The sequence below is a fragment of the Glycine max genome, chromosome 2 (genome assembly GCF_000004515.6).
Source record: "Glycine max cultivar Williams 82 chromosome 2, Glycine_max_v4.0, whole genome shotgun sequence".
Lineage (NCBI taxonomy): Eukaryota > Viridiplantae > Streptophyta > Magnoliopsida > Fabales > Fabaceae > Glycine > Glycine max.
Window position 1 is genome coordinate 41360865 of NC_016089.4, and position 13103 is coordinate 41373967.

At 30.6% G+C, this 13103-nt stretch overlaps 2 protein-coding genes across 3 annotated transcripts; both read right to left on the reverse strand.

The window, feature by feature from the left end:
* Window positions 1-1611: 1611 nt before the first annotated feature.
* On the reverse strand, window positions 1612-3429 carry LOC100805164 (uncharacterized). Of its 2 annotated transcripts, XM_041008031.1 has the most exons (5): window positions 3218-3429; window positions 3040-3108; window positions 2264-2355; window positions 2004-2173; window positions 1612-1883 (listed from the first exon to the last, which is right to left on the reverse strand). In XM_041008031.1, the coding sequence occupies exons 1-5, from the start codon at window positions 3403-3405 to the stop codon at window positions 1875-1877; spliced, it is 528 nt and encodes a 175-aa protein (XP_040863965.1). In that variant the 5' UTR covers window positions 3406-3429; the 3' UTR covers window positions 1612-1874. The 2 variants fall into 2 exon arrangements, with proteins under 2 accessions (XP_040863965.1, XP_014628791.2); XM_014773305.2 differs by lacking the exon at window positions 1612-1883 and having other exon boundaries at window positions 1907-2173.
* Window positions 3430-9747: 6318 nt separating this feature from the next.
* Window positions 9748-11418, reverse strand: LOC100802714 (uncharacterized). The gene is made up of 5 exons (XM_003519135.4): window positions 11157-11418; window positions 10968-11039; window positions 10766-10848; window positions 10458-10657; window positions 9748-9955 (listed from the first exon to the last, which is right to left on the reverse strand). Exons 1-5 carry the CDS (start codon window positions 11342-11344, stop codon window positions 9854-9856), a joined length of 645 nt encoding a protein of 214 aa, XP_003519183.1. The 5' UTR covers window positions 11345-11418; the 3' UTR covers window positions 9748-9853.
* Between the last annotated feature and the right edge of the window lie 1685 nt (window positions 11419-13103).

The window sequence follows — 13103 nt, forward strand, 5'->3', positions numbered from 1 at the left end:
CGATATTTCCTCTATTTTTTATCTTTTGAATCTGTAGTCCCGACATTACTTTTTTTTTTGGCGAACGTTTGATTCAAAGAAGGAAACCACTTCCTCTTCCTTGCCTTCTATCTGCAGTGATCATAGAGTAAAAATTTCACATTTATGGTCTGATATTTCTCCATATTAACCTTAAAAAGATTATTTCATTTTAGCAAGGTAAGTAAGACGATTTTTTTCAGTCAAAAAAAGGACGACGATCCATATTGGATTTTGTGAATATACCTTATATTCTACAGTGCACCCATGACTTTAGAGAAGTTTAATCTCAATATTTAATAATTAAATAATACATTTTTTTAAAGATCGAGTACGTGAGAAAAAAATTTCACCCAATTTTAATAAGAAAAGAAGACACAAATAGGAGAAAAAAATTAAAAAGTTGATAGATGTGGTAATAAGTAATGCTATAAAGAATAAATTGAGACACAAACGAAATAAAAAATAAAAATGAGCGTATATGATCTTTTTCAAATACCACCTTAAAAGAGGATTTCACATGTTGGGATAAACAAGAAGTATATTATAGCATGTTGCAAGTTGGCTTGAAGAAGGAAACCTGAACAAGTTATCTTGATTGAAAAATGAGTTTGCCACATTTTGCGTGTTAAAGACGAACATATAAACACGCACGTGGTTTCTAATTCTAGCTAATTAATTAACGCGTAAAATTTTCTTTTGATAAAGAATGCTATTCAGAAATATTAACATATAGGAAAGTTTTCTAAAAAAAACATATGGGAAAGTTTTAATATTGTGACTAGCCATCCAAGACATTATTTTGTTTGGCAAAACTAACTATTCAGCTTATAAGCACTGAAAAATCAAAAGTTTATAAGTTAATTGATTTAATTAGAAATGTTTAATAAAATCATCTGATAAATATTAAATGACTTAAAAGAACATATTTATTATTCATAATATTTGAATTTATTTTTAATAATTTATCATTTTATAAAGTAGGACAATATTTTTTTTTAAAAAATTATTATAAAATAATGGTAAAAGTTTATTGATTTTACTCATATTGTTTAAAATAGTTTTTTAATAAATTAATAATATTAATTTAAATCATTTTTCCTTTTTTTTGAAAAAAATATAATTAAATTAAATTATATTTTTAAAAATAACTTTTAATATCTATATATTTATTAATAGTATTATTTTTAAACAAAAAATGTAATAATTCATTAAAATAAATAATTTGACATTAAATAAAATAAAAAAAGAGTAAAATTCCAACTTTCATAATAACAAAAAAATGTCATCTAGTGTCTATTTTCGCATAATAAATTAAAAATATTCAAACAAATAAAAAATCTTAAATTAAATAAAAATATAAAATAAATTTCAAATAAATTAGTAAAGACAAAATTAAGAGAAAAAACTAATAATTTATAAGTTAACTTTTTTTTCATAAACTACTCCAAATAATTTATAAAAATAAACTTTAAGCTATTATCATAAATTCATATACCAACAAGCTAGCTAGAAACCTATATTAGATAATACATATCTTAGGGTTTATCTAAACCAATCTTAATTTAACTTTTCAAAGCCGGTTGAGAAGATCTAGAAATAGCTGATCATTTTTTCTTTGCTTTTCTTTGTAACTGTCCATATATACAGTACACCTATTTTTTGGCACATTATGCTATTTATCAGGACATAGTAATATTTTTAGACTTGTGAGCCACATAATTCTTATTTGTCTATGATGAGTTGTCATGATGATGAAGTGCACCTTGCACTCTGATAATTTCTTCATAAGCGCGCAATTGTTTGGTTAAGAGCCAACAGGGTTGATGAATGATGCATGAATGACTTGACAGGTTTTATTTTAACTGAAGTAGAAGAATATAAAACAAGGCATTAAATTGTGATTCTGTAAAAAAAATAAAAATAGAAGGTATAAATTAATGTATAATTGTGATTAAAAAAAGAGTTCGGACACAGGTTAGAACCTTTTCTAATACATCTTCTGCATTTTGGGTCTGCTTGTCTACATTTTCAGCTACATTTTCAACAAATTCAGCAGCATCCTGAAGTTTTCCTATTGGAAGATTCTTCACAGCCACTTCCGCAACCTTCTCAACCACACGTTCTGCTTTATCTATTGTTGTCCCAATTTTCCCTATACAAATTAAAGGAGACAATAATTAACGCAAATAATAATGCATAATTTCTTTTTAAGGTTGATTAACAAGGTTCTTTATTTGATTACCTTTCATTAATAATAGTTTTAGCAAAGGTCCCCATTTGTTCCTCGTAATGGACATAAGTAAAATGATTACTGTTCCAACGATCCAAGTTTTCCTACCAGAGAATATCGTTTTTAAACTCTTCGTCAATTGCAAATTCGGCACTAATCTTAACTTCTTGTTGGTTGGAACTACAAACATGTAGTAATTCCAGATCATACAATAATATCGAAGAATATATAAATCAAATGGTTTTCTTTTGTCAGCAGAAATATATAAAATTGTTATTAATGTCACATCAATATTAGTTGGGATTATATAGACACTTTCAGAATCAAAAAGAAAAAAAGTGATATTCAAATAATGTTAACTAATTAATTAAAACGAGAAAATAATATAATTATTTCCAAAAAAAAATAAAAAAATAGAATATTTATCTAAAAAGATAAAAAAAATATTGAGTTCATAATAAATACTATATAAAAGGAGAACAAATTATTATATAAAAATAAGAAAAAATGTCATTATTAAACCCAAAATAAAATAATTATCTTAATGTCTATATATATATATATATATATATATATATATATATATCAAAAATAAAAATAAAAAACGGGGACGAACGTGTCAAGAATATCAATATTTTCAAAGGTATTTGACAGAAAACAGCAATAAATAAATAAAGTTAATAATTATTCAGATTTCTTTTGTATAAAGTTTCATGCTATCAACTTTTGTATAGTTCAATTCGATCTCAATCACACATCAAAGATTGGTGGAGGGGGTAATGAATTACCAGTGACCAAGAGAAGAATCAACAGGGGGTGAATTTCCTGGTGGTATGCTGGCATAGACAACCATTTTCCTGAAATGATGGGTCGTACAATCTTACTAAGGCTTTGATTTCCCAGAACTTGACTCTTAAGAAAGCACTCACAATAAAATTAACCACATAAAATTAAAATTATACGTACATCTTTTTTGTGGCGTCCTTTTGAAACCTCAAGCCCAAGTTCTGTTCTGGAACTGAGAAGCAATTGTATTTGACTTTGGAGTTGAATCGAAAATTATTACTAGGGCGATGATCGACCTTTGAAGCTTGACATAATAATGTCTCCACGGCCAAGGAAGTAGACTTTTGAGTAAAGGTTGTGTTTGCCATCGAAATGAATCCAATATTCGTTGGAAAATTGATCATTACAATTTCTCAACGAGTATATATGCTGGAGTTTTACAAGAGTATTGAATTAGATATGTATAGGACACGCTATTAAGAGAGAGCTGTCTGCAGCAAAGAAATCTCCAAATTCTCATTATTGGTAAAGAAGAGATACAAAGTTATATACATGGTGTTTGTATCCAGCTTAACAGAATCAGTAACTAACTTTATTCTAACTAATTGCCAACTAATCTAACCAACCTCTAACTGAAAAAACTAACTTCCATCCCTTTATACAGTTTTAATACCCCCCTCAAGTTGAAAAGTAAATGTTAATGAGACCCAACTTGCGGATAAAGGATGAGAAAGCTAGATGCAGTAAAGGCTTTGTGAAGACATTGACAACTTGGTGTTGAGATTTCACATGAACAAGCTTGAGTATGTTGGACTGCACTAACTCACGAATGAAGTGATAATCAATATCAATGTGTTTGGATCGTTCATGGTGAGCTGGATTGGATGCTAGATCAATGGCAAATTTGCTATCACAGAAAAGCATGGCAGATGGGATGGTAATCTCAAAGTGCAGTAAAAGTCATCTCAGCCAAATGACTTCACTGGAGACTGAGGAGAGTGTCCGATATTCTGCCTCTATTGAAGATTTAGACACAGTGGGTTATTTTTTTGACTTCCATGATATTAAAGCATCTCCTAGAAACACACAGGAACCAGATGTGGATCTACGTGTGTCCAAACATCCTCCCCAATCAGCATCTGCATAGGCAGACGTTGAAGGAATTACTTGTTGGAAAATGAAGACCCTGACACGGAGTACCTTTGATGTATTGGAGGAGATGGTGCACAACATCTAGATGAGGTTTCCTTGGATTCTACATGTACTGGCTTAGTTTGTTAACAGCAAATGTAATATCCGACCAACTAAACGCCTGTACATTGAGGGATCAGGCAGTAATCACCATTGAGCATGTTGAGCTTTAAATTTGGATCCATTGGAAGAGAAGATGGTTTGCAGCCAAGGAAGCCAGTATCTTCTAACAGAGAAAGAGCATATTTTCGCTAAGTTAGGACAATGCCCTTGCTGGATTTTGCAACTTCCAAACCCAGAAAATATTTCAAGGAACCAAGGATCTTCAGTTTGAACAGAGCTTGAAGTTTGACCTGAATAGAATGAACACATGCAACACTTAGGCTAGCAAGTAGAATATCATTTACATAGACCAACAAGAGAACCAAGGAAGCACCTTTGCCAATGGTAAAGAGAGAATAATCATTCTTTGACTGAGAGAAACCATTAGCAATTAATGTTGTTGAAAATTTACAAAACCATTGTCTAGAAGCTTGTCTAAGGCCATAAATGGATTTTTTGAGTTTGCAAACAAGATTTTTATCAACTGAATTATACCCTTTTGGAAGCTCCATATTAACTTCCTCAAATAGATCGTCATTAAGGAAAGCATTATCCATATCAAGTTGTAAGATTGACCAGTTTTTAGCAACTACAACAGCCAAAAAGAACTCTAACTGATGTAAGTTTAGCAATTGGAGAAAAAGTATCAGAAAAATCAATGCCAGCTTGTTGTGTGTAGCCCTTAACTACCAATCTAGCTTTGTGGCGATCCACAATGCCATCAGGTTTGAATTTCGCCTTATACACCCACCTGCAGCCAATGCATTGTTTTCCAACTGGAAGGGGAACCAAGGTCCATGTGTTATTGGATTCCAAAGCTTTGATCTCAGCTGTCATGGCTTGGTGCCATTTTGGAAAAGGGACAGCTTGATGATAGAATTATGGCTCATAAATTGTGGAAACTTGAGCAATGAAGTCCTTATAAGGGGGGTTGAGATGGACTAGAGAGCAATTGTCCTGGATAGGATGAGATCTTTATCTAGGTTGCAGTCTAATGTAATCAAGAAGATAAGGTGGAGGGTTTGATGTTCTAATGGATCTTCTTAAAGGAGGAGAAGGGAATGTAGATGAGGCATTAATGGTAGTATCAACTGCAGAATCAGATAATTGAATAGGCAGATTATTTGTGTGAGGAGAAATATTGGGTTCAGAAATATTGGTTTCAATGGCTCTAGGTGGAATGGTTGAGGATATAGATTCAGGAATAGGTAAGGAAATAGCTAATTCACTAAGGAAATCAGGCTCTTGAGAGGAATTTGGTAAAGTTTGAAAAAGGAAAATGCTCTCATGAAAGACTAGATCCCTTGAAACATAAAATTTCCTAGTATGCAAGTTATACAACCTGTACCCCTTGACGCCTTGTGGATAACCAACAAACACAGAAGGAACTGTTCTTGGAGAGAATTTGTTCCTCTCAGAATTCAAAGTAGTTGCAAAGGCAAGGTAACCAAAAGATCTCAAAATGGAATAATCAGGTGCAGAACCATAAAGAACTTGATATGGAGTATTTTGTTTCAGCAATGGTGAAGGCAATCTGTTGATAAGGAAAGCAGCAGTAACCACACATTCTCCCCAAAAAGTAATACGCACCTTGGACTGGAAAAATAATGCTCTAGCAACATTAAGTAAATGCTGATGTTTCCTCTCAACAACAGAATTTTGTAAGGTCTTTCAACACATGAGAATTGATGTAAGGTGCCTTGAGATGCTAGGAAGTCTGTAAGAGCTAACTCCTGAGCATTATCTGATCTTAGACATTTGATTGAAGCTGCAAATTGAGTCTTTACCATTGCAAAAAATCTCAAGATCACAGTTGATGCTTTAGATTTATTTTTGAGCAAAAAAATCCATGTAAATCGTGAACAATCTTCCATAATTGTTAGGAAGTATCGATTGTTAGCATAAGTTGAATGCTTATAAGGTCCCGAAATATCACAATGAATCAAGTCAAAGGGCTGATCAGAAATATTATTAACAAAAAGGAAAGATAATCTACGAAACTTAGCAATAGGACACACATAACAACTTTTGGTGGAGAACTCATTAGGTATGGAAAAAAGAATTTTATTACTCAATATTTTTAAAACACTGTCTGATACATGGCCAAAGTGATTATGCCAATTAATAGCTTGAGTACAAGTTTTGGAAACAACATTTATACAGAAATTATTAATAGAAATATTGCAAGTGGAATGAGTATCCTTGAGGTTCAAGACATAAAGTCCATGAAGGAGATCCCCTCTACCAATCTTCTTGCAATGAGACATTTCCTATATGACAAATTGGTTTGAAGAGAAACAAACAGAGTAAGCTGAATTGGTGAGGAGTGCACTAACTAAAAGGAGATTAAAGATAAAGTTGGGAATAAAAAGACACATTATGCAGAGTTAAAGAAGGAGATAAATGGAACAAACAATGTGAGTGCTTGCACCCGAATAAAAAATCCAACAATTTTGAGGAAACTTAGTTAAAGAAGCAGATAAGACCATACCAGTGTTAGAAGACTCAATATCGGGAGTAACAACACTTGAAGTGTGTGCTTGAAGCAAACTCATGAGTTGGCTATATTGTTGGGCAGTGAGATGAAAGTCAGGAACAAAATTGGATGCTGAGACTTGATTCACTATTTTGCTCTCAGTATTGGATGTTGAGACTTGATTCACTGTTTTGCTCGCGGCTTGGAATAATATGATGAGACAGACATAGAACCCTACTGCAAATTTGCTAGTTCATGTTTCAGCTGGAAAATCAAGGGACCATTTCTCTGTTCAAATCTTTCTTTAAGATTATTCCAAATGGCTTGAGTAGTTGAACAATGAAAACTGCTTATTTGTATCTCCTTTGTAAGAGAATTGAGAAGCCAAGATGCAACGATGCTGTCATTTCGCTGCCATAAAGCATGACTGGAGTGCTCTAATGGAGGTTCAAGAATGAAACCATCCACAAAACCAAACTTATTCTTGCCAAGAAGTGTCATCTTGATGGCTTTCTTTCAAGAATTATAATTCTCGCCAGATAAAGGATGAGTTACGAGGCTCAAACCAAGATTATCACTGGTTTGTATGAAAAAAGGATTGGAATCATCCATGGCACTCATGGAACCAAAAAAAGAAAAGAAAAGCTAGAAGGAAATAAGAGAAAGCGGAAGAAATATATCTCTGCTGATACCATATTAATAGAGAGTTGTGTGCGGCAAAGAAATCTCCAAATTCTCATTATTGGTAATGAAGAGATATAAGATTATATACATGGTGTTTGTATCCAGCTTAACAGAGTTAGTAACTAACTTCATTCTAACTAATTGCTAACTAATCTCTAACTGAAATAACTAACTTTCATCCCTTTATAAAGCTTTACTACGCGCGGTGGAAAGTATATATAGATAGCGTGGATGTATCAGAAATGCATGGTACCACTTTTATATGAATTTGCTACTTCTAATATATAGTCAACTGCAATGTTATTATGAGCAAGCTTACGTGTTTGATAGGATTTTATTACAAAGAGAAACTAATTTGCTCCACAAATAAACATAATAATTGTCTCCGGAAAATCTATTTAAATTACTTAATATGTTTTCTATGGGTCGCTATAGCACGGCATCTCTCACTATACTCGTGCATATCATGTGATTTTCTTTTTATGTTGAACATATATAAATTATAATAATTTGTTAAATTATAATATATATTTATATATATATATATATTAGATATTTTAAATTTTTTTGTAATTAAATATCGTTAATGAAAAAATCTTTAACTTATTTATATTTTAAAAATATATATTTTATTTTTAGTTAAAAAATTATGATTTCTTAATTGATTGTTTTATGATATATATATATATATAATACAACTTTTATTTTCATTTTTATATTATCAATCCAAAACAATTTCAGTTGATTATATAATTTTGTTTATATCACATAGGAAGTAAAAAATAAAAATGTTGTTTAAGCTCCTTTGGATTTAAATGGGCTCAAGTTGTTTACTCTACCTATTGTTACATTATTTTTCTTGTTTTGTTTTTGTGATGCGAAAATTTCATTATAACTTATTTTTATTTTCTAAAAAGTTACTTGATATTGTTATTTGTTAGAAAGTGTTGAAATGAATGACAATGGGTGACACATTAATTAATAGAGAATCAAATTCCGTCACTCTTATTACAGTTTTAACTTCTATGAAACAAAACCAATATACCATGCAATTGAGCTAACTAGATGTAAAGCTCTGTTTTGTTTTGGAGCTTAATGCTAAGGTCAATTTGGAAAAGCTAAATGGCCTCTAAATATTGGAGTTGTATGTGTTTTTATTTCATATGATATAATTTTTTTTATCATCATATTATATAATGTTTGTATTTTATTTATGAGGATGAGGATATATTGTTCTTTTTCTCTCTCCTTAAAAATTATACTTAACGAGTGCAAATTATTCCAAATTAACTGACTCGAAGGAACCCAAATTCGAAATTATTTAAACTATCTGGAGGTTCATGCTATCAATATTTCAAATGGTTTCTTATCATTTGTCTTTTTATATTATAAGAAGTATCAGAATTAATTGGAACTTGGAAGAGATCATGATTCTTTAATATGCCTAGCTAATATAGATATTAATTGTTGATATGTTGAATCTTGAAGCAAACATGCATGATAACGAAGATCGACGTGAAAAAATACTATTAACCTGGATGTTATAGAAATATTAGAGAGAGTAAGGCATGAATAATCCTTTGATTTTGAAATATTATTTATGTTATTTCATTTTTTTAACAAATAGATTTGTTAAATACTTTTTTTATTGGTTTCAAATATATTGAATGCTATAATATTCACATCTTTATGATTATGTACTGATTACTAAGGTGTTTAAGTTACTTAGTTAAACATGACGTGTGATTATTGTAAATTTTCTCAGGTATCTTATTCAATTTTTACGAATAAAAAATTAATTATGTATTGATTAGCTAATTATTTAAAAGATTCACCTTAATAAAAATATAATATATATATATATATATATATATATATATATATATATATATATATATATATATATATATATATTTAAAAGAATATTAGGAATCCGCACAAGATGCGGGGTTTATATCTAGTTTAAATAATTACTAGTGATGAGTCACGCTATAAATAGAGTATGAGTTAATTTATTAATTTGGTGAGATTTACGTTAAAATCTATTCAACAATAAAATGGATTGCGTATGTTACAAATTGCTAACACTGCTTGTGCATGTAGTATGTCATATTTACTAGTTTATATTATTTGATTCTATTATATATATATATATATATATATATATATATATATATATATATATAACAAATAAGCATGCATCTTTCAACACGGAATCAATTGTTCATAATGTTATGCGCGAGAAAAGAATTATATCTTAGGAGGGGAAATTTGTACAAGTATGTTTTAAAAAAATATTGAAATGTCGTGTTGAATTTTTTTAGTACATGAATTGTCGCCATGGTCAGCAACGGTGTCTTTTTCTACTTCTGTTCCTTTGCTTCTGCGGTCGTTGTGACGGAATTTTCCTGATGATGAGTGGTTGATTCAATGAAGGACTCAAACTCCTTTTCCATGTTCTCCACCTACACGTTAATCCAAATTGGTCATCATGTCTTAATTACTCAAATCTTGTTCATAATGTCTTATTCAAATCTATAAGACCAAAACTTATCAAATTAAGTATAAACTTGTACAATTGTCCTTCAAAAGATAACTAAAGTTATATATATAATTCTGCAATAAGCAATAACAGCGATTAACAAGTTATATACTTATTCTTATTGGCTCTAGCTAGGTAGGAAATTCTGAACAACGCAATTGGACCGAAAACTGAATCAGCCAACTTGCGTGTTGAAGATTAAACAAGTAGTTTCGTTATTTATTAAAGTCTAATTTATTGTCTAAGAGAATTTATCCAATATTAATAGAAAACTTCTAACATTGACATTAAGAGACTAAGTCAAATCATAAAAACCAATCACATAATTCAATTCATATCTAACTATCCCGCCACAATTTGTTTATATGTCATCCAAATAGAGATAATTTGTCTATATGTCATCCAGATAGAGATTAATTTTAAACCTTTTCTAATGCATCTTCTGCACGTTCTGCACGCTTATCTATATCTTCAGCTACTTTTTCAACAAATTCAACAGCATCACGAAATTTTCCATCGGGAAGATGCTTCACAGCCTCTTCTGCCACCTTATCTACCCCCTCAGCCACGTCCTCTATAATGTCTACTACTCGTTGTGCTTCGTCTATTGTTGTTTCAACTTTCTCTGCGACATCGCCCATCACACAAGTGAAAATTTCAGGTCTAATTAATATTAATTAATTGCCAATAAATAATTCAATTTTGCTAACAGTTAACATGGTTGATCTCTTACCTTTCAATTGTAGCAAGGGTCCCCATTTGCCCCTCGTAAAGGATACAAGTATCGTGAATATTGTGCCAATAATCCAAATTTTCCTGGGAGAGAATACATTTTTTAAGTTTGTCTATTTCCAAGTCAAATTAAACTATATAAAAAAAAACACAAGTAAATAATGTCACATATATGATGAGAGATTGGTGAGGAAATAAATTACCAAGAACCAGGAGAACCAGGAGAAGGATCAATAGGGTCTCCTGGTATTATGCTAGCGTAGACAGCCATATTCCTGGATGAATTAGAGTTTAATCTTAATTAAGAACGAACTTAGAAAATAGCTCTTCATGAAGCAATTCTAGCAACAACAAAAAAATGTAATAAAAAACTAAATAAGGGGTATACATACATCTTTCTTGTGGAACCATTTTGAAATCTCAAGGCTAGGTTCTTTTCAGGAACTGAAAAGCGATTATTTTCTTTGAGTTTGGAGTTGAATCGAAGGGGATGAATATTGGGATGATCAACATTTGAAGCTGGATATTTCCCTACGGCTAAGCAAGTAATCGTTTGAGTAAAGATTGTATTTGCCATCATTATATGAATCTAATATTTCGGATCCGTAACTATATATAATAAATATATCGGAACAATTTTCAAATGAAGACGCTGAGGCAATGTATGAGGATTGAATTGTTTATGTATAGGGCGCGTTCAAGTGGACAAGTAGACAACACGTAAAAAGGATTAGTATGTATGACTTTTAATTATATGAACTTGTTTTAAAATAAGCCATATTTTGTGAGTAACGTTTTATGAAAACGAAGAGTCCAGGAAGGAGAAGGGTATCAAAAAGTCAACATACATTAAAATAATAAATAAAAAGATAATATTATTCTCATAAAAAAAAATCAGTATTATTATTATGAGTTCTTTTTTCCTGTCACACAAGCCGTGACTAAGATTGTTTTGCCATATCTATGCAGAAGTGCTTACGTACAATATAGAATATTCTCTTTCTTAGTTTCCTTTCCATTTGGTCGAAACACATGTTTTTTAAGAAAAAAATGTTTTTCATTGGTCAAATATTATTATTAAAAGGGGTTTGACTTCAGCACAAGATGTGTTTAAAAACAAGACTCAAGAAAAAATTGCAATAGTTGATAGGTAAACCATAACCAAATCATTACTCCATCCAAAGGCATGCATTATAACAAAATCAGGTAGGAATAGACGAATAGTCAAAGACAGTAGGGATTGTGAGATTTTTTGGAAAAGTTTGAGAATTGAAGCACATGTTGTATCCGATTCAAGACTCTAACATAATAGAATAATTGTTTAAATTGAGCATATGTTCTATCCACTTTAAGACTAACACATATTGGTAACACACGAAAAGTATTGAAACGGATAGCAAATGCCACTGTGTTTAGGTAAAAATTTAGGAGTATTCATGAGCAGAATTAGTTCAGATTTAAGATGAAATTAAATTCAAATTAATCACATTTAATTAAAATAGTTTGATTTGAATTTAAAAATAAAAATCAATCTGGGTAAAATTGAATTGATTTAGTTTCAGTCTCTCGCATGGTGGGAGTCTGGTAGATAATTATTATTGCAAAGATTGTTGTTGGGCTATGAGAACTTTGCAAGACGATGTATTTGTGGCTAGGGGTGGAATAAGTCAGGCCGGTCTATAGGGACCTAAGACATGACCTGCATAAAGCATGATCTATTTAATAAAAAGGTTAAGTTCGGATGTTTTTAAAAGTCTATTAAATTAAATAGACCAGACTTAGTCTTATTAACAAATCTTATAAGCCTGATAGGTCTATATATATATATATATATATATATATATATATATATATATATATATATATATATATATATATATATATATATATATATTATTTTTTTGGGTACCAATATATATGTGTCATTGCATTGAACAGAACACACGGTATAATTAATATTTTTTTTGAAACTAGCAGACTTTGATTACACACGATTGCTCCATAACTTTCATTCCTATAATTAAGTAAGACTTTAATTACAATTTAAGTGGTGTTAATAAAGAATCGATTGAACTTTGAATTTTTTTAAGTGTTCAAAATATATCTAATTATTAACGTTATGAGAGGGATTCGAACCCTCGGTACAAAAATTTGTACCACGGATTAGCACTCCGACGCTTTAGTCCACTCAGCCATCTCTCCCCGATTGAAAAATAGAATTACTTTGTTTATGAATATCACATGAACAAGAAGAGCTTATATCGGTGCTTGAAAAAAAAAGACTTCATTTTATCTTATTATGTATCTGATCTCTTTGCTCTCTATTTGATTTCGATTCA

What these genes read in the sequence shown, in the direction of transcription:
- LOC100805164 (XM_014773305.2), bottom strand. Translation starts at nt 3,405, where the DNA reads ATGGCAAACACAACCTTTACTCAAAAGTCTACTTCCTTGGCCGTGGAG. An exon ending in AAGGACGCCACAAAAAAGAT is followed by an intron (nt 3,109 to 3,217) that starts GTACGTATAATT and finishes CCATCATTTCAG; the next exon opens with GAAAATGGTTGTCTATGCCA. An exon ending in GATTCTTCTCTTGGTCACTG is followed by an intron (nt 2,356 to 3,039) that starts GTAATTCATTAC and finishes ATTCTCTGGTAG; the next exon opens with GAAAACTTGGATCGTTGGAA.
- LOC100802714 (XM_003519135.4), bottom strand. Translation starts at nt 11,344, where the DNA reads ATGATGGCAAATACAATCTTTACTCAAACGATTACTTGCTTAGCCGTA. An exon ending in AATGGTTCCACAAGAAAGAT is followed by an intron (nt 11,040 to 11,156) that starts GTATGTATACCC and finishes TAATTCATCCAG; the next exon opens with GAATATGGCTGTCTACGCTA. An exon ending in CCTGGTTCTCCTGGTTCTTG is followed by an intron (nt 10,849 to 10,967) that starts GTAATTTATTTC and finishes ATTCTCTCCCAG; the next exon opens with GAAAATTTGGATTATTGGCA.